Source organism: Ranitomeya variabilis, chromosome 4 (genome assembly GCF_051348905.1).
Source record: "Ranitomeya variabilis isolate aRanVar5 chromosome 4, aRanVar5.hap1, whole genome shotgun sequence".
Classification (NCBI taxonomy): Eukaryota; Metazoa; Chordata; class Amphibia; order Anura; family Dendrobatidae; genus Ranitomeya; species Ranitomeya variabilis.
In genome coordinates, this window is record NC_135235.1 from 56,834,989 (window position 1) to 56,856,171 (window position 21,183).

The 21,183-nt window shown below is 42.1% G+C and overlaps 1 protein-coding gene across 1 annotated transcript in view; it reads right to left on the bottom strand.

Annotated features, from left to right (window-relative positions):
• The window catches only part of DNTT (DNA nucleotidylexotransferase), a 463,694-nt gene extending 444,678 nt beyond the window's left edge, over positions 1–19,016 (bottom strand). Inside the window, exon 1 of the mRNA XM_077258544.1 lies at positions 18,801–19,016. Coding sequence (XP_077114659.1) covers positions 18,801–19,003 — 203 coding nt within the window. The 5' untranslated portion in view covers positions 19,004–19,016. The remainder of the gene's footprint in view (positions 1–18,800) is intronic.
• Positions 19,017–21,183: the final 2,167 nt, after the last annotated feature.

The window sequence follows — 21,183 nt, forward strand, 5'->3', positions numbered from 1 at the left end:
TTACATGCTTTGTTTTACATTTGAGTGGCATATAACACTCCAGAAAAGTGTTCAAAATTTTTTCTTGATTCAATTAGTCATCTATAGAGTATTAGGTGCTTTGTTTTACATTTTGGTAGTATATAACAGTCCAAAAAGCATTAAAAAAAATTCTCGATTCAATTAGTCATCCACCAAAAGCCGAAGCAGCACTCACATGGCGCCGGGCGAACATCATGCATGCGCCAACTATGGACACACCATCAGCTCACTGATTGCCTCGGCAATCAAATTCTCGGTGTACCACATGTTTTCCACCTCCTTACTGGCCAGCCTGCACTATATAAACAATGACCCCCTTCTCCAACACACGCCTTCTGAGGAAGTGACCACACGAAACGTGTGCTGGGGTGGCGAGAGCACCACTACTATATCGTGTCTTATCATGTAAATCCTACTATTATTATATTGTATGGTACATGCATGTTATAAAGCAGCACTTTATACTATATGCATTTTGTTTTGTACCTATATCTACGTATTCTGATCTAATGGATATATAATAGGATTTTTAAAAGGGCAAAATAAGTAATATGGTCTCCTGCGACTAATATATGGCATTGCAGCTTCTGATATTACTTTTGTATATTCCATATGGTTTTCTTTTTAATAATTATCAAATAAAGATCAAAATTAATTGTATATTGTACTAATACTCTTTTTTCCAACAAAAGTTTTCAAATATTACGTTTTAGAGTTATGTACGTGTTTTTGCATTTCAGGGTATTTATTGCTGTTATTGCATATATACTGTAGAACTTGGTTTGTGTGAAATTACATAAAAACGAAACTTGGCCTGCTAAAAGTGTACATATTTGGTTGTTCAAAAATTGACTATTGTGATATATATTTTAGATCCTTTGTGTAAAATTTAAGTTTTTTTTAAATAAAAACAAGAATAGGCATTCTACAGTAGAGGTGTATAAATTTAGCTGTTCAAAATTTGACTATTGTCATATATACTGTAGAATTTGGTTTGCGTGAAATTTCATTGGTTTGAAATAAAACAAAAATTGGCATGCTACGGGTGTACAAATTTGGTACTTCAGTGCCCGATCCCCACTATTTCTCTTGGTGTGGCATCCTCGCCCTGTACCAGCACTTGTCCAGGAACATCACTCACGCCCTTACCAATGCGGTTACTGGGATCATCCACTTAATGACTGACATGTGGAAAAGTGCTTGTGGACAGGGATGCTACAGTCTGGCACTGCACATGCACTACAGATGCCGAGTAATTTTTGGCAGGCTTTTCTCTATGCGCACAGCCTTTATGAGTGTAGAAGTACCTCAGCTACCCTTTCTTATTATTTGAATGAGTTACTACAGTTGGCACCTTCAAGGATGTATGGATGACCCTGTTTGTAATTTTTGGCAGGCTTTGCACTGTGTGCAGAGCTTTTGTGAGCTTAGAAGTACCACAACTACACTTTGTTCACAATATTTGAATGAGGCACTACAGCTGGTGCTTTTGAGGGTGTATGGATGACCCTACTTGTAATTTTTGGCAGGCTTTGGACTTATGTACCACTATATGACAACTTGAACAAAAGTTGTATGAAGACCTCCTTTATAACAATTATTATTTCTATAGCGCCAACATTTTTTTGCAGCACTTTACATTTTAGAGGAGACTTGTACACTAAGGTCTAGTGAAAGGTGGCAGTGCTGGTCATACGAACACATCATTAAATGTATAGCAGTGCATGGTTCACATCACTGTATTTTCGGATATCGGACATGACTAGTGTTGAGCATTCCGATACTGCAAATATCGGGTATCGGCTGATATTTGCTGTATCGGAATTCCGATACCGAGTTCCGATATTTTTGCGATATCGGAAATCGGAATCGGAAGTGTGCGGTGCGTATGGTTCCCAGAGTCTGGAGGAGAGGAGACTCTCCTTCAGGCCCTGGGATCCATATTCATGTAAAAAATAAATAATAAAAATAAAAAATATTGATATACTCACCCCTTCGGGGGACCCTGGACCTTAGCGGTGCCTCTGTTCCTAAGAATGCAGGGAGTAAGGACCTTCGATGACGTCACGGTCACGTGAGCGGTCACGCGACCAATCACAAGCCGCGACATCATCGCAGGTCCTTCACTCCCTGCATTCTTAGGAACGGAGGCAGACGCTTGGACCGGTGAGAGCCGGGGCCATCGGAGGGGTGAGTATATCAATATTTTTTATTTTTATTCTTTATTTTATACATGAATATGGATCCCAGGGCCTGAAGGAGAGTTTCCTCTCCTTCAGACCCTGGGAACCATTCCGATATTTTGTGTCCCATTGATATGCATTGGTATCGGGTATCGGTATCGGCGATATCCGATATTTTTTGGGTATCGGCCGATCCAATCCGATACCGATACCTTTGCATATCGGAAGGTATCGCTCAACACTAGACATGACCCATAGGGATAATAGCGCATGCGCAATCCTAGCCTGCTCTTCTGGAATACCCCTATTTAGTAAGTAGTAGCAGGTGGCGTAACATATGTCAACTCATCATTGTGGGTGAATTGCGGGTAATGTGGCACCTGCGTATTTAAGTGTTTAACATTCACAGACCTCTAGTGTCTGTAAGAACCTACAACATGCATAGTATGCACAACACAGACAATGGGGACATATTTTCCAGCAAGTTGCTCTTCCTCTATGATTGCTAATGGAAATTGGTTATAGTTGGGGAGGGATATTTAAATGGGAAGGGGGATATTACTTGGAGACCTAAAATCAGACCGCAGCTTATCATGGACGTCAATTTCTGACGTCATCTTTTTCTGGAGCCTGACGGACGGGAAATATGTTGAGGCTATTAATAGCAGTGAATGCAGATAAGTGCACCAATCTGATAAGATGCCTTGCTGATGCTGTTTGTTTTTAATGCTATAATCAAAACTAGGGATGTGGATAAGTACTTTTTCTAAATCAAGGGTTTTTTTGCTGGGCACTGTGGGGGTTGTTTATGCCCCCCCTTTTAACTATACATAGCAGGCATTATAGATAAACATACAAAAGAACATCCTGCAGTTTTTTCTCTCCTGAATACTGATTATTTTTGTGGTTTAAATCCAGTATTCCACTCTGTTTGGGTTTGTAATCTGCAGGCCTGTAGGGCCTTAATTGTAACTGCTCTGTATTAGACCAGTAATTAATAGGACCTATAAGGGTCAGCCGATAGTGAGCGGGGGAGCCATTTGCGTTCATTATAGGTTGCCAAACTCAGCGGCTAAGTCGGATTATCAGTCTAGGGACACATAGGGAGAGATAGAAGTATCTTTTGTGCTCTGGGGCATAAATTAGTAATCTGTTTTCTCTGGTGGAAATCGTATATTGCTTATCTTCTTAAAAACATTATGTTTATCTTATTACCTCTAACATGGAGGTCTTTTTTCTATAAATATACAATTTTAAATAAAATAATATTGCAAGTTAAATTTTAGTGGGTATTTTTTGTTAGCTATTACTCCTTTACCCTGTGCTCCTGTAACGCTATGGTGTACTAGTCCTCTATTAATCTTAGAAATGATTGATAACTAGGTAGTGATCTACTGATTTTATGAAAATATTGCAAAATGTTTTAACTTTAAACACAATTGGATCTTGCAGTATTAATTCAGTCATAGAGACCATAGTCACGGCTAAGCAGCCATATATGCACTATGTAGAGATGAGCAGATCGATCTGCGAAAGATCGAATTTGCGTTGAATTTCTTGAAATTCACAATTTTGTACTAATTCAAACACATTGAGATTTTGATTCACGGTTTACAAAAAAAATTTGCCCGTTTAGCCCCTGGCCACACAGGTTTCTCCATAATGTCCCACTATGACATCTAGAGGATTATCATACCTTGCACGGTTAGGGTTAGTACCAATGCCATCAGAGATCAGCGATTCCCAGTGGAGAACAGTTTGTAGATCAAAATGGTTTTCTATCTCCAGAGTGACTGGGTAAGGTCGGAGTCACACTAACATAGAATACGGTGGAGTGCTATGCTAGAAAACATCGCATAGCACTCGGCCTAGTATTAATCTATGGGGCAGCTCAAATCAGCATTTATTTTCTCAGCCGTATTTGGCGTGCATGTAAAATCACAACGTGCTGCGATTGTCACCGACACTCAGCCGAGTCGTGCCAATGCAAGCCTATGGGTGCGAGAAAAAAATTGCACAGCACTCAGACTATGTGAGTGCTGTCTGATTTTTCGCACCGGTGTCCTTTGAAAAGCTGGCAATTCATGTACCGCATGCAGTAAAATCACAGAGTGATAGGTTAGAATAAATAGAATACATAGATATATACCGTATATACTCAAGTAAAGCCAAGATTTTCAGCCCATTTTTTTAGGCTAAAAGTGCCCCTCTCGGCTTATACTTGAGTCATTGTCTCAGGGGTCGGCGAGGGAGGGGGAGTGGCAGGAGTGGTGGCTGTCACATCATACTCACCTGCTCCTGGCGCAGTCTCTACACTTCCCTGCTTCTCTGATGGTCTCTGGCACCAGCAGCTCTTCCTGTGTTCAGCGGTAACAAGGTACCGCTCATTAAAGTAATGAATATGGAGCGCGACTCCACTCCCATAGGCGTGGTGCGCATATTCATTAATTAATGAGTGGTACCATGTGACCACTGAACACAGGAACAAACTGCCGGTGACAGAGAAACCATCAAAGAAGCACGGACTTGCAGAGACCGCGCCGGGAGCAAGTGAGTATGATGGGGGAGGGTGAGCCATGCGATATTCACCTGTCCCGTTCCACTACTGGGCTGTGTCTTCCGCATCCTCTGGCTGTGAGATTCAGATCAGATGGCGCGATGACGTGCTTAGTGCACGCCCTCTGCCTGAACAGTTACTGCAGAGAGCCGGAAGACACAGCGGCACGCGGCAGTGGAACGGGGACAGGTGAATATCGCAGGTGTCGGTGTCCTGAGCCAGCGGCGACTCCCATACCTGGACCCCATAGCACACCGGTGTCCCTGCCTGCTTAGGACACCGGCAGCAGACCCCCAGCGATGAGAGGTGAGTATTTCATTTTTATTTATTTTTTTAATCGCAGCAGCAGCATATGGGGCATATTATTCTATGGAGCATCTTATGGGGCCATCAACCTTTGTGCAGCATTATAATGCTATTATTATTATTATTATACATTTTTATAGCGCCATTTATTCTATGGCACTTTACATGTGAATGGGGCAAATACAGACAAGTACAGTAAACATGAGTAAAACAAGGCACACACATGTACAGGAGGAGGTGAGGACCCTGTCTGCGAGGGCTCACAGTCTACAGGGGATGGGTGAGGATACACTAGGAGTGGGTAGAGTTGGTCATGCAGCGGTTCAGCAGACAGAGGATTGCTGCAGGTTGTAGGCTTGTCGGAAGAGGTGGGTCTTCAGGTTCCTTTTGAAGGTTTCCGTGGTAGGCGAGAGCCTGATGTGTTGGGATAAAGAGTTCTAGAGTATAGGGAAAGCACGGGAGAAGTCTTGGATGCGGTTGTGAGAGGAAGAGATGAGAGAGGAATAGATAAGGATATCATGAGAGGATCGAAGGTTGCGTGTAGGTAGGTACTGAAGACCTTGTCACAGATGTATGGAGGAGACAGGTTGTGAATGGCTTTGTATGTCATTGTTAGTGTTTTCAACTGTAGCCTCTGGGCAATAGGAAGCCAATGAAGGGCCTGGCAGAGAGGAGAGGCTGGGAAATAATGGGGAGAAAGGTGCATTAGTCGGACAGCAGAGTTTAGGATGGATTGGAATGGTGCCAGAGTGCTAGAGGGGAGGTCAGAGAGTAGGAGGTTGCAGTAGTCGAGGTGAGAGATGATAACGGCATGCACTAGCGTTTTTGTGGTTTCATGGTCAAGGAATGAATGGATCCAGGAAATGTTTTTGAGTTGGAATTGGCAGGAGGAGGCGAGGGCTTGGATATGTAGCTTGAAAGAGAGGGCAGAGTCAAAGATCACCCTGAGGCACCGACCGTGCAGGACTGGGGAAAGTGAGTAGCCATTGACATTAATGGATAGGTCGGGTTTAGGGGTAGAGTGAGGTAGGGGAAAGATGATGAATTCTGTTTTGTCCATGTTCAGTTTTAGAAAGTGAGCAGAAAAGAAAGATGAAATAGCAGACAGACATTGTGGGATTTTGGTCAGTAAGGATGTGAGGTCAGGTCCAGATAGGTAGATCTGCATGTCATCAGCGTAGAGATGATATTGTAAACCGTGGGATTCTATGAGCTGCCCCAGGCAGAAGGTGTAGATGGAGAAGAGTAGGGGTCCTAGAACTGAGCCTTGGGGAACGCTGACAGACAGGGGCGAGATGATGAGCTGGTGTGGGAGAGGGAGACACTGAATGTTGGGTCTGTTAGATATGATGAGATCCAGGATAGGGCCAAGTCTGTGATGCCAAGAGATGAAAGAATCTGTAACAGGAGTGAATGGTCCACAGTGTCGAAGGCAGAAGACAGGTACAGGAGGAGGAGGACAGAGTAGTGTCGCTTGCTCTTGGCGGTTAGTAGGTCGTTGGTCACTTTAGTTATTATTATTATTATTTGTTTATATAGCACCATTGATTCCATGGTGCTGTACATGAGAATGGGTTACATACAAGTTACAGATATCACTTACAGTAAACAAACTAACAATGACAGACTAATACAGAGGGGCAAGGACCCTGCCCTTGCGGGCTTACATTCTACAGGATTATGGGGAAGGAGACAGTAGGTTGAGGGTTGCAGGAGCTCCGGTGTTGGTGAGCTTCGGTAGTGATGAGGAGGCAGCGGGGTCAGTGCAGGCTGTAGGCTTTCCTGAAGAGATGGGTTTTCGGGTTCCATCTGAAGGATCCAAATGTGGTTGATAGTCGGACGTGTTGGGGCAGAGAATTCCAGAGGATGGGGGATATTCGGGAGAAGTCTTGGAGACAATTGGATGAGGAGCGAATAAGTGTGGAGGAGAGAAGGAGGTCTTGGTAGGACCGGAGATTACGTGAGGGAAGATATCGGGAGATTAGTTCAGAGATATATGGAGGAGACAGGTTATGGATGGCTTTGTAGGTCAGTATTAGTAATTTGAACTGGATACGCTGAGGGAATGGGAGCCAGTGAAGAGATTTGCAGAGGGGGGAAGCGGAGGAGTAGCAAGGAGAGAGATGAATTAGTCGGGCAGCAGAGTTAAGGATGGACTGGAGAGGTGCAAGGGTGTTAGCAGGGAGGCCGCAGAAAAGAATGTTGCAGTAATCAAGACAGGAGATGATGAGGGCATGCACAAGCATTTTAGTAGATTGACGGTTGAGGAAAGGATGGATTCTGGAGATATTTTTGAGCTGGAGGCAACAGGAGGTGGAAAGAGCTTGGATGAGCGGTTTGAAGGACAGGGCAGAGTCGAAGGTTACTCCGAGGCAGCGGACTTCCGGTACGGGGGAAAGCATGATGTCATTGATTGCGATAGATAGGTCAGGTAAGGAAGATCTATGGGATGTAGGAAAGATGATGAGTTCAGATTTGTCCACATTGAGTTTGAGGAAGCGAGAGGAGAAGAAGGCGGATATGGCTGATAGGCACTCTGGGATTCTGGACAGCAGAGCGGTGATGTCTGGGCAGTTTCAGTTGAGTCATGTGGTCGGAAGCCAGATTGTAACCGGTTATATGGGGCATAATATTCTATGGAGCATCTTATGGGGCTATCAACCTTTGTGCAGCATTATATGGGGCATAATATTCTATGGAGCATCTTATTGGGCCATCAACCTTTGTGCAGCATTATATGGGGCATAATATTCTATGGAGCATCTTCTGGGGCCCTCAACCTTTGTGCAGCATTATATGGGGCATAATATTCTATGGAGCATCTTATGGGGCCCTCAACCTTTGTGCAGCATTATATGGGGCATAATATTCTATTGAGCATCTTATGGGACCATCAACCTTTATGCAACATTATGTGGGGCATAATATTCTATGGAGCATCTTATGGGGCCTGTGATGCAGTGACCCCTGTGGCAGCTAGAGGGCGCTGTGTGTGCTCCTCGGGATATGCAGGGAGGCATATCTGTTGTTATAATGGTGATGAAACAGTGACTGGCAGAATTGTGAGAGGCCGATATTTGTCGCAGAGGGAGTCTGCGTGGTAAGTCTGATGCAATGTTGTTGTTCTGGGACCTGTAGTCCCTCAAGAGTTTGTATAGTTATGAAGGGAGACTTACTAGGCTAGTTATGACAGATGGGCGGGTCAAACTAGCCACACCCACACACTCCCACCTGTGGGAGTGGTTAAAGGTGTATAATGTGACCTGGGTGTGGGTCACATGGTCCTGTGTGGTTCCTGTGTGGTTCCTGTATGGTCGCTGAGTGTGGATCTGAATGGTCTATGCTGGAAGGTCCTGGAGAGCCTATGTGTTGGATGACCTGGGAGAAGGCTTGCTGAAGAGCACAACCTGTGTTGGATCTCCTGGGATTAGGAATCCTGAAGAGCACATGCCAGTGTGTTGGACAGTCCCATGTGGGATGGACGTCCTGAATAGCACCACAGTAAGACTATGGTTCTGGATGGTCTGTGTTGGGGAAGCTACCGTCCTTCGGTGGCTCTGGACTGACTGATGTGTGCCAGCCAGGCAAGTTGGTGAACCCTGTAAGGCAGTTTCCCCAGGAGAGAGGACTGGCGAGGAGTCAGCAGGTGGAGCAGGAGTTCCCATAAGGTACCATTGACTGTTGGTGCTTGTGATAGTCTATGAACTGTGTGGTCTCCCACGGTAACTGAACGAAGTGAGGTTCAGCATGTTTAGAGACCGCCACCCAATGTCATGTGCGGTATATGACTAGAGACATTGGTGAACTGTTCAGCGTACGGACACCCATGGTAACTGGACGAAGTGAGAGGTCCAGCATGTTTAGTGTCTGTGAGACAAAGCCGTATATGAAGTGTCTAAGATAAAGCTGCAAGTTAATATCACCAGTTGGTGCCTATTGTGTTCTATGAAATGTACATAATGAACTGTGCATAACCCGGTTTATGACACTTTAATAAACCGCATGGACTGTTTTGTGTGAAAAACCGTGCCTGTGTGCTCGAATCCCATGCCAAGTGAGTGTCCCCCAATACACTTAGTAAGTGCAATCTTACAGGCCATTAACCTTTGTACAGCATTATATGGGGCATAATATTCTATGGAGCATCTTATGGGACCATCAACCTTTGTGCAGCACTATATGGGGCATAATATTCTATGGAGCATCTTATGGGGCCATCATTAACTTTTTATGCAGCATTATATGGGGAATATTTTAATATGGCGCATCTTATGGGGCCTATCATGAACTTTATGGAGCATCTTATGGGGCCAGTGATGAACTGTATGCAGCATTATATGGTGCTCCTGATTCAATATCGATATTCAAAAACACTTAACCTACTGATGTCTCAATTAATTTTACTTTTATTGGTATCTGTTTTTATTTTTGAAATTTACCAGTAGTTGCTGCATTTCCTACCCTAGGCTTATACTCGAGTCAATAAGTTTTCCCAGTTTTTCGTGGCAAAATTAGGGGTCTTGGCTTATATTCGGGTCGGCTTATACTCTAGTATATAGGGTAGATGTCAGTGACACACACATATATATACAGTACGTGTATATATTACATAGATGGATAGATATATGAAAAGCTGGTAATTCAGCAGCTACTTAGCATAAAATCACAGCAGGAGCTAACAGGATAGAATAGATAGATTACATAAAGTAAATATGGTACAAATAGAATAGGTAGATATACAGATGTAAGTAACAATTACAATTAGTGCAGTTTGTGTGCAGCTTACTGTACATGTATTTAACCCCTTCACCCCAAAGCCTGTTTTCACCTAAGTGACACGGCCAATTTTTACAATTCTGACCACTGTCACTTTATGAGGTCATAACTCTGAAACACTTCAACGGATCCTGGTGATTCTGAGACTGTTTTCTCGTGACATATTGTACTTCATGATAGTGGTAAAACTTCTTCGATATGACTTGCATTTATTTGTGAAAAAAACAGAAATTTGTCGAAAATTATGAAAATTTAGCAATTTTCAAATTTTTCATTTTTATGCCCTTAAATTAGAGAGTTATATCACATAATATAGTTAATAAACAACATTTCCCACATGTCTGCTTTACATCAGCACAATTTTGGAAACATAATTTTTTTTGTTAGGGAGTTATAAGGGTTAAAATTTGACCAGCGATTTCTCATTTTTGCAACAAAATTTGCAAAACCATTTTTTTTACGGACCACCTCACACTTGAAGTGACTTTGAGGGGTCTATATGACAGAAAATGCCCAAAAGTGACACCATTCTAAAAACTGCACCCCTCAAGGTACTCAAAACCACATTCAAAAAGTTTATTAACCCCTCAGGTGCTTCACAGGAATTTTTGGAATGTTTAAAAAAAATTGAACATTTAACTTTTTTTCACAAAATTTTTACTTCAGATCCAATTTGTTTTATTTTACCAAGGATAACAGGAGCAATTGGACCACAAAAGTTGTTGTACAATTTGTCCTGAGTGCGCCGATACCCCACATGTTGGGGTAAACCATTGATTGGGCACATGGCAGAGCTCGGAAGGGAAGGAGCGCCATTTGACTTTTCAATGCAAAATTGGCTGGAATTGAGATCGGAACCCATGTCGTGTTTGGAGAGCCCCTGACGTGCCTAAACAGTGGAAACCCCCACAAGTGACAGCATTTTGGAAAGAAGACCCCCTAAGGAACTTATCTAGATGTGTGGTGAGCACTTTTAACCCCCAATTGTTTCACTAAAGTTTAGAATGTAGCGCTGTGAAAATTAAAAAATCATTTTTTCTTTCCACAAAATGATGTTTTAGCCCGCAATTTTTTTTTTCCCCAAAGGTAACAGGAGAAATTGGACCACAAAAGTTATTGTCCAATTTGTCCTGAGTACGCTGATACCCTATACATTGGGGGGAACCACTGTTTGGGCGCACGGCAGAGCTCGGAAGGGAAGGAGCGCCGTTTGAAATGCAGACTTAGATGGATTGGTCTGCAGGTGTCATGTTGCATTTGCAGAGCCCTTGATGCACCTAAACAGTAGAAACCCCGCACAAGTGACCCCATATTGGAAACTAGACCCCCCCACGGAACTTATCTAGATGTGTTGTCAGAACTTTGAACCAACAAGTGTTTCACTACAGTTTATCACGCAGAGCCGTGAAAATAAAAAATATTTTTTTCTCCACGAAAATTATATTTTAGCCCCCATGTTTTTATTTTCCCAAGGGTAACAGGAGAAATTGGACAACAAAAGTTGTTGTCCAATTTGTCCTGAGTACGCTGATACCCCATATATGGGGGGAACCACTGTTTGTGCGCACGGCAGAGCTTGGAAGGGAAGGAGCGCCGTTTGAAATGCAGACTTAGATGGATTGGTCTGCAGGTGTCATGTTGCATTTGCAGAGCCCCTGATGTACCTAAACAGTAGAAACCCCCCACAAGTGACCCCATATTTGAAACTAGACCCCCCACGGAACTTATCTAGATGTGTTGTGAGAACTTTGAACCCCCAAGTGTTTCACTACAGTTTATAACGCAGAGCCGCGAAAATAAAAAATATATTTTTTTCCACGAAAATTATATTTTAGCCCCCACGTTTTTATTTTCCCAAGGGTAACAGGACAAATTGGACCCCAAAAGTTGTTGTCCAACTTGTCCTGAGAACGCTGATACCCCATATGTTGGGGGGAACCACTGTTTGGGCGCACAGGAGAACTCGGAAGGGAATGAGCACTGTTTTAGTTTTTCAAAGCAGAATTGGCTGGAATTGAGATCGGACGCCATGTCGTGTTTGGAGAGCCCCTGATGTGCCTAAACAGTGAGAACTCCCCAATTCTAACTGAAACCCTAACCCTAGCCCTAGCCCTAACCCCAACCCTAACCCTAGCCCTAACCCTAGTCCTAACCCTAGCGCTACTTTCACACTAGCGTTTTTTTGCATACGTCGCAATGCGTCATTTTGGTGAAAAAACGCATCCTGCAAAGTCATCTGCAGGATGCGTTTTTCCCCATAGACTAACATTAACGACGTATTGACACACGTCGCAAGCGTCGTGCGACGGTTGCGTCGTGTTGTGGTGGACCGCCGGCAGCAAAAAACGTTACATGTAACTTTTTTTGTGCCGACGGTCCACCATTTCCGACCGCGCATGCGCGGCTGGAACTCCGCCCCCACCTCCCCGCACCTCACAATGGGGCAGCGGATGCGTGGAAAAACAGCATCCGCTGCCCCCGTTGTGCGGCGCTTGCACAGTATGCGTCGGAATGTCGGGCCGACGCAGCGCAACGGCCCCGTACCGACGCTAGTGTGAAAGTAGCCTAACGGGAAAATGGAAATAAATATATTTTTTTAAATTTTATTATTTCTCCCTAACTAAGGGGGTGATGAAGGGGGATTTGATTTACTTGTATAGCGTTTTTTGGGCGGATTTTTATGGTTGGCAGCCATCACACACTAAAAGATGCTTTTTATTGCAAAAAATAGTTTTTGCATCACCACATTTTGAGAGCTATAATTTTTCCATATTTTGGTCCACAGAGTCATGTGAGATCTTGTTTTTTGCGGGATGAGTTGACGTTTTTATTGGTACCATTTTCGGGTACATGACATTTTTTGATCACTTTTTATTCCGATTTTTGGGAGGCGGAATGAACAAAAACCAGCAATTCCTGAAATTCTTTTAGGGGGGGCGTTTATACCGTTCCGCGTTTGGTAAAAAGGATAAAGCAGTTTTATTCTTCAGGTCAGTACGATTACAGCGATACCTCATTTATGTAATTTTTTTATGTTTTGGCGCTTTTACACAATAAAAACTATTTTATATAAAAAAATAATTGTTTTTGCATCGCTTTATTCTGAGGACTATAACTTTTTTAATTGTCTGTTGATGATGCTGTATGGCGGCTTTTTTTTTGCGGGACAAGATGACGTTTTCAGCGGTACCATGGTTATTTATATCCATCTTTTTGATCGCGTGTTATTCCACTTTTTGTTTGGCGGTATGAGAATAAAGCGTTGTTTTTTGCCTCGTTTTTTTTTTTTTTTTTTTTTACGGTGTTCACTGAAGGGGTTAACTAGTGATATAGTTTTATAGGTGGGGTCGTTACGGACGCGGCAATACTAAATATGTGTACTTTTATTGTGTGATTTTTTTTATTTAGATAAAGAAATGTATTTATGGGAATATTTTTATTTTTTTTTCTTTATTTAGGAATTTATTTATTTTTTTTTTACACATGTGGAAAAAATTTTTTTTAACTTTTTTACTTTGTCCTGGGGGGGACATCATAGATCAATAATCTGAAAGTGTGCACAGCACTCTGTCAGATCACCGATGTGACAGGCACATTGCAGAGGCTTGCCGGCGCCTGCTATGAGGAATTCTCAGCAGACGCCGGCAAGCAGGGTCATCTCATGACCCGGAAGGAGTCCCGCGGCCATCTTGGATCCGGGGACTCCTTCCAGGTCACCGGAGCAGCGCGATCTCATCGCAGTACTAGTAAGGCGCATGTCGCGAAGGGGTTAATTAATAAAAGATTATTTTTCTAAAAACAAATGGCGTGGGTTCCTGCATAATTTTTATAACAAGCAGAGGGAAAGCAGAGGGCTGGGGACTGATGTTTAAATCCTTGGAAAGGGGTAATACCCATGGAGCTTCCCAGGCTATTAATATCAGCTCACAACTGCATATTTAGCCTTTACTGGCTATTAAAATGGGGGACCCTAAAAAAAATGATGTAAGGTCCCCCTATAAATAATAACCAGCAAAGTCTATACAGACAAAATAGCCTAGGAAGGGGCCATGGATACTGTCCCCCAAGGCTAAAAACATCAGCTCTCAGCTGCCCCAGAAAAGTCTTGTATTTTCAGGTGACATCAAGCCCCGAGGTTAGTATTAAGACACCCCCATTACTAAACCCATAATCATATTGTATGAAAACACACACAAAAAGAATAAAGCCCTTTAATTGAAAGAATGACACAGACTCCTTTAATAAATCCTAAATAAACCATACTTACGACCTCGCCTATTCCACTGATGCCCTCATCATCTGCAAAGGAGTTAAAAATAATAGAACAATATTCCTCTCCTTTCCGCAGAGATGCTGCTAATCTATTTTCCCACGACGGGTCTCGCTCTGCTACATCTAGATGGCAGGCTGCATGGTTGCATGATGCGACCATACAGCTTGTTATCTAGCAGAGACACTGAGCAGCGTGTGCTCAGTGTCTCCCTGTGAACTCCTATTCCCTGTCTGAGGACACCGTGAGCGTGAGAAAGTTCTGCTCCAACGCTCCACTTCTACTGGCCAGAGTGTACATGCTAGTGCGATGACATGCTGTCAAGTCACAGCAGAGGCAACAGGAGCTCCCCTGGAGCTGCGCTGTCATTCTGTATCGTCGACAGGCAAGCACCAGGAAAGCTCCCTGCTGGAATATGTGCACTGCCAATGGCGGCGCACAGAACATTATAATGAGGGCAATCGAAAATTGTGCAGATTTATTGGCTGCAGATCAAATTTTGGGGGGAAATTCCACAAATTCAGATAATTTGAATTGTAAAAGATCCCCTCATCTCTAGCACTATGCTATACAGAGATTTACAACTAAAATCTTTTACTCACTTGTAGATTTCTTTCAGTTTCTATAAGTAACAAAGTGCACAAAATTTGCAGCAGGTGTGATTGGTGGAAGAATACACTGAGAGTTGCAGGCTTCAGTTCAACAGCTGGTAAAACACACATTGCCAATGTCTATAATTTCCCTCTTTGTAAACAGCAGATTCCATAGTCAGACTAATTGTACGTTGCTATTACATGTACAAGTGAATATCTGAGTAAATAATGAATAATTAAAAGAACAGCTTTAGGACAACAGGAGTCCTTGTTAATTTATGAACCTCTGACTTCCAACAAAGATGTGTAGCTGATGCAGACTTAGAACGGAAATGTTTTCCTTTTGTGCTGATTTTTTTTATTATTGAAAGGAGCTTTTATTTTTCACCAGCTATTCCTCCAGCAGAGTAAATCTAACCTGCCAGAAAGAACAAATTGTGCACATTTTTCTTATTCCTAATGAGTTCATAAAAAGTCATGAAAATATTAATATTTTACGATATATTTATTATTCCTCCTAGCCAACATGTTCAATCCCGAGTGATATTTTTTGAAAAGCGTTCCTCACAAATAACTCTACTTTTCTGCAATTGAATTAGAAAATGTTGTAGGAATGTTGTAGAAAGTAGAAAAGAAAAATGCTTTAATTTTTTTGTATCTTTGCACAACTAATTGCAGTGACACACTGTGCGTATTTTTAACATACTTAATATACATGGAAAGGTTTAGTTCCAACCTTTTCTTTCATCATACTTTATTTCCTTCTTTACCCCATTGTCTCCTATTGTTCCCAGCTTTCCTTTTTTCTTTTCTCCCATCCTTATTTCCTTTCATTCCTTCCTCTCTCCATTCCTTCTTTACAGATAACAAGGTTTAGGTTTTCATTCTCTTCCATCCTAAATTACTTATTTCCTTCAATTCCTCAATTTCCTCCATTTCTTCCCAACCTCTCTTCCTTTTCTCTTATCCTTTGTTTCTGATTTTCGTCTCTTGTCCTCCCTCCCATTGTTCCCCTTCCTCCTTTTTCTTACTACTCAACGGTTTAGGTATTTCCTTTCTTTCCATCTTTATTTCCTTTTATCACTTATTCTACCTTTTTCTTCCCTCATTCATTTACATTTTTCTTTTATTTCCATCCCATTACTTCCCTTCTTTCACTTCTTGCCTCTTCTTTCTTACTGCCCTTCCTCCTCTCCCTTCAGTCCCTTTCCTCCATCCTTCTACTCTCTTAGCTTTCCATCAATCAATGTTTTAAGTATTCTCCTTCTTTTTATCCATTTTTCATTCTTTTATTCCTTTATAAATTCACTTTATTCAGAAGTAAAACGTTGTCAGCCAGGAAGTTGATGTAAAGATAGATCAGTAGCCCCAAATCTCACACCTCAAAACCACGTTCAGGTTTCAAGACACAAGTGTTATAAATGCTTAAAATACACAGTATAATATTATTAACGCAGTGAATGCAAACCAACGGCTGAACCAAGTACCAAGAATAAAGTGGCTTTCCGAGGTCAGAAAACAATGGAGGAAATAGAATAAAATAACAAATCCACCTATAGTCCCCTGATGCTCTAGATAGGGGACTATGCGTTAGACAGCTGCCAGGCAATCTGCATGTGTTGTGGCTGTCCACTGGCGCAAAACATGCAGGTACATGGACTCGAATATATTATCCGAGCATGCCCAAGTTACTCGGATAACACCCGAGCATGCCCAGATAACACGCTATCCGAGCACGTTCACTCATCACCAGTAGAGACCAACTGGTACCAAGGTCAAGATGAAAGAGGAACTACCGGAAATTAGTAATTTGAGAATATTTTCTTTTATTATTTTTAAGCTTGCTACGCAGTTTGGGAAAAAAAACAAATGAGGGGTGGGCAACACCTGTCTCATTAGCTGCCTCAATGCTGCTTGTCAAGGTATCTTTATTTCCAAGTGAAGGATCCTTTTTAAATTTTCTATATGACCTCGAGGTCAATTCACTATTTCACCAATGAAAAAAACGACAGCCAGCGGCATATATACAGCAATCAGTGGACTTGTAGGATTCAGAAAGGTTATATTTGGGGACATCTCTTGGCTTTATCATGCTTTAAGATATGCCTTCGCAGTAGCGCTCCTTACAGGATGTTTGTACTTAATGTTTGTTTATGAAAACAGATATTCATTCGTGTTTCATTCTCCAGTAAATACCACAACCCGACATGATTTTTCCTGTAGTAAGAAAATCAGTTGGAGATAGAACGGCTGTTTCCTGTGGTTTATCTACATTATATAAAATATTCACATTAATTGTTAATTCGTTACACAGGCGGCAAGACTGGGAATATTGCCATATCCAGACCTAGCACTGGGGTAGTGGAAGCGCAGGAGTTGCTGATCGCAGTGCTCCCCCGATACCTGTGCAGCTGTGTCTGCTATTTGGCACAGAGAACAAACTATATAAAGCTCCCACAGCTAAGCACAGCAAAAAAGACAAAATGCTAGATAAAATAGTACAAAATAACAGATGCTTCAATATCATACACAGCAAGTTACAACTTGACCTGCTTTTTCAGTACATAGTCCTGAGAGGTGAAAGCTACAGATGGGATTTAGGACTTTTTCAACTTTGGTAGATCACTAAAGGCTCCTCCATGACCACTTACAATCTAAGTTAGCCTGTATCTTCGGATTAACTCCCTCAATTCAATTTTTACCACCTTAAAGGGGTTATCCAAGTTCTTAAATAATAAATCACAAAAGCAGTAGATGTTATATAAGCAAAAAAAACTGTACTTGCTGCCAATCATCAGACAAGTGAGTAGTATACTGCTTAATGCACAGATATGATGCCAATAGCATGGCACTTGACCTTTGTTTGGCTGCAGCGGTCAAATGATTGGCACTTGTATACACAGACCAAGAGGAGCAGCTGAGCATCTGCATTAGATCTGAAGAGGTTAACAGTATTAACATTATTTGTTTTATGTTCGCTACTGTTAATATGGGTTTTTCTTCAAAGAAGTTGGACAACACCTTCAACCAGAAGAATGTTTCATTAACACCTGGAGAGTTCTTCTCACTTCAGATCCTGCAGTCCCAAGGTTTGAGTCTGACACCACTTATAACCTGAAGCCTATATTTGTACTGTTATTTTCCAAATCTCCACAAAACATCTTCCTTGCCACAAGTGCATAAAATCCAGACCCTCACAATGTAGTCTTCCCTTACAAACATTTTTGAATGAATGGCTAGTTCCAAAGAAATCACTGACACCTGACTCTGGAGCAGTGGAAACATGTTCTGTGGACTGATAAATGATGCCTCTCTATTTGAATCACTCTCAGTTTGGCGAATGCAATGAGAAGGTAAACTTCCTGACTGCATTGTCACAATTGTAGACTTTGGTGGAGGAGGGAAGATGCTAGGAGGTTGTTTTTTAGCGGTTTGCCTCGGTTCCCTAGTTCCAGTAAAGATTAATCTTAATACTTGAACATACTATGACATTTTGGACAATTGTTTGAGTCCAACTTTATAAAACACTTTGGAGAAATCTAATTTTTGTTCCAGTATGACTGTGCATGTGCACAAAAGTAAGATTCATAACAAATAGTTGGGTGAGTTTGGTAGGGAAGAACTTGACAGTCTGCACAGAGCCCGGACCCCAGCCCTTACAAACACCTTTAGGATGAAGTAGAACGGAGCTTGTGCACCAGGAAAAATTGTCACAAACACACTGCAAAATCTTATACAAAGCCTTCTCAGAAGAATGGAAACTGTTTTCACTGCGAAGAGAGGTCCAACTCCATATCAACTTCTACCGATTTAGACTAAGTTGTCATAACAGTTCCTGTAAATGTAATTTGTAGATGTCCTAATACTTTTGTCCACAGGCTGTATGTTGCAGACACCTTTAGCTTTCTGAAGTCCTCTCAAAGCAGGGAATGCATGAGGCCTTTAAACAGCAGTCTATACAATACTTACACATCCACACGGGAAATAAAGAGAAGTATATAGTACATGGCCCAATCATTATCTAAACCTTCCCTCGTGTTTTCCAAACAATTTAAAAATAGAATATTGATTATATGAATATATTATATTCCTACCTTAGTTCATTTTCAATATGAAAGCCCCTTTTCCTTCCAAGTTCCATCAGAAAATTCCTCCTGCTTGTCCCCATTTTCCTTTCCAAGAGATACAAGACGATTCCATTGAACTTTACTTCGTAGCGATAAAAAACAGATGAAATATGGACAAGTTTGGGTTTCTTCTTTATAGGAACCAATGCTGATGTTCTGACTAAGTCCATGATATCAACTTAATGCCAGCGTGATAACTGTGCCAATTATTCCACTGGCAGCTGCTTTTTTTATATCCCCCCACCCATTAGTTTCAGTTTTCCTGCCAGGCTGGTGGTTTGTTTGTAGTAGATTTTGTACATCTGCACAGATATTCTCCACATTTACCAGAAAGTTTAATTATTTTATATCAGTAAATGTCTTAGCAGATGTTCTTTCAATTCTATGGCAACTGTAAGACTCCTGTCCTAGATACATGTAATGAGATGATGGAAATGTATAATCAAACACTTTTGTAATGTGATACTATAATTCTGTGCTAAGTTGTGAAATGAGCACCGATCTTGAGATTCTGTGAACAAATTGATGGAATTAGACAAATTATGGTAAAGGAGCTACCATGCTTAATAAAGAGAACTAAGCCACGGTACGTACTGTTGGTGGTCAACATTGTCCTGTGCCACTTGCCCTATTTTAAAGCTTATATGCTTGATAATACTTGCAAAAATGTTCCCTCTATGATTTTTTAAGACTGGATTCTTGTTACCTCAATGTATGTACAAATGGATTGTCATGAGATGCTTCATGACCTTTGTGCTACTTTACAGAACTTTCTGTTCTAAAGGTACCTTCACATTAAGCGACGCTGCAGCGATAGCGACAACGATGCCGATCGCTGCAGCGTCGCTGTTTGATCGCTGGAGAGCTGTCACACAGACCGCTCTCCAGCGACCAACGATGCCGAGGTCCCCGGGTAACCAGGGTAAACATCGGGTTGCTAAGCGCAGGGCCGCGCTTAGTAACCCGATGTTTACCCTGGTTACCATCCTAAAAGTAAAAAAACAAACACTACATACTCACCTGCGTGTCCCCCGGCGTCCGCTTCCCTGCACTGTGTGAGCGCCGGCCCTAACAGCAGAGCGGTGACGTCACCGCTGTGCTTTTACTTTCACTTTAGGGCCGGCGCTCAGTCAGAGCAGGAAGCGGACGGCAGGGGACGCGCAGGTGAGTATGTACTGTTTGTTTTTTTTACTTTTACGCTGGTAACCAGGGTAAACATCGGGTTACTAAGCGTGGCCCTGCGCTTAGTAACCCGATATTTACCCTGGTTACCAGCGTAAAACATCGCTGGTATCGTTGCTTTTGGTGTCAAACCTGACGATAAACGCCGATCTGACGACCAAATAAAGTTCTGAACTTTATTCAACGACCAGCGATATCACAGCAGGATCCTGATCGCTGCTGCGTGTCAAACTAAGCGATATCGCTAGCCAGGACGCTGCAACGTCACGGATCGCTAGCGATATTGTTTAGTGTGAAGGTACCTTAAAGCTTCTAATCTAAAGGCCCACCCACGCACATTTGACCAATGTTGACCTAACCTGCCGATATTGGAGTAGAAAAATTAGGTGCACACTGCTCAATAGAAGGTGCAGGCGGAACTTGGGTGGAAGAAAACAGCCGCATTTAAACAATTATGTGGTTTGTAAAAAAATTCTTGGTATTTATTACATGTGCAGAGAACACCATAGAAAGAAACAAACATTGAGGGTAAGGTTACGTTTCGACCCCTCCCGGGTCTTTGTCAAACCTCAAGGAGAATAAAAAAAGACTTGTGTGGAGATGCTAAGGATGAAATCCCTGCTGGGGCTAAAGTGATGGTTAGAAGGGAAATTGGCATGTCCTGCGCCTCCTGTGGTGCCATGTCATGTAACCTTACCCTCAATGTTTGTTTCTTTCTGTGGTGTTCTCTGCACATGTAATAAATACCAAGAATTTTTTTTTCAAATAACCTGCCGATATTGACAGGCTTGGCCAACAGTCTAATGTGTATGAGGCCTCCAACAAATGATAAGAATCCGGCAGATCCGATTTCAGACCACTAATCCCTTTGTTCTCCAAGAGATAAGCCACCAATAGAAATGACTAGCAGCGACTCTCTCATAGAGAAATGTATGGGAGTATCGGGCGAGATAGCTGCCAGCTGAACCGTTCAGTGAACAACTATCTAAAGTATTTAGGGGGCTTAAGACGTTACTTTGCTCACTAAACCATGCACACAAAAAAGGTCTTGGGATGTGGCAACAGGGATAATATCCACAGAAAGGAGTGATAAACATAAACTATGAGAGGATAGCTTTTATACAGTTTGTGTGACCAGGTGACAAAATAAAGTTACCATGGTCCCAAA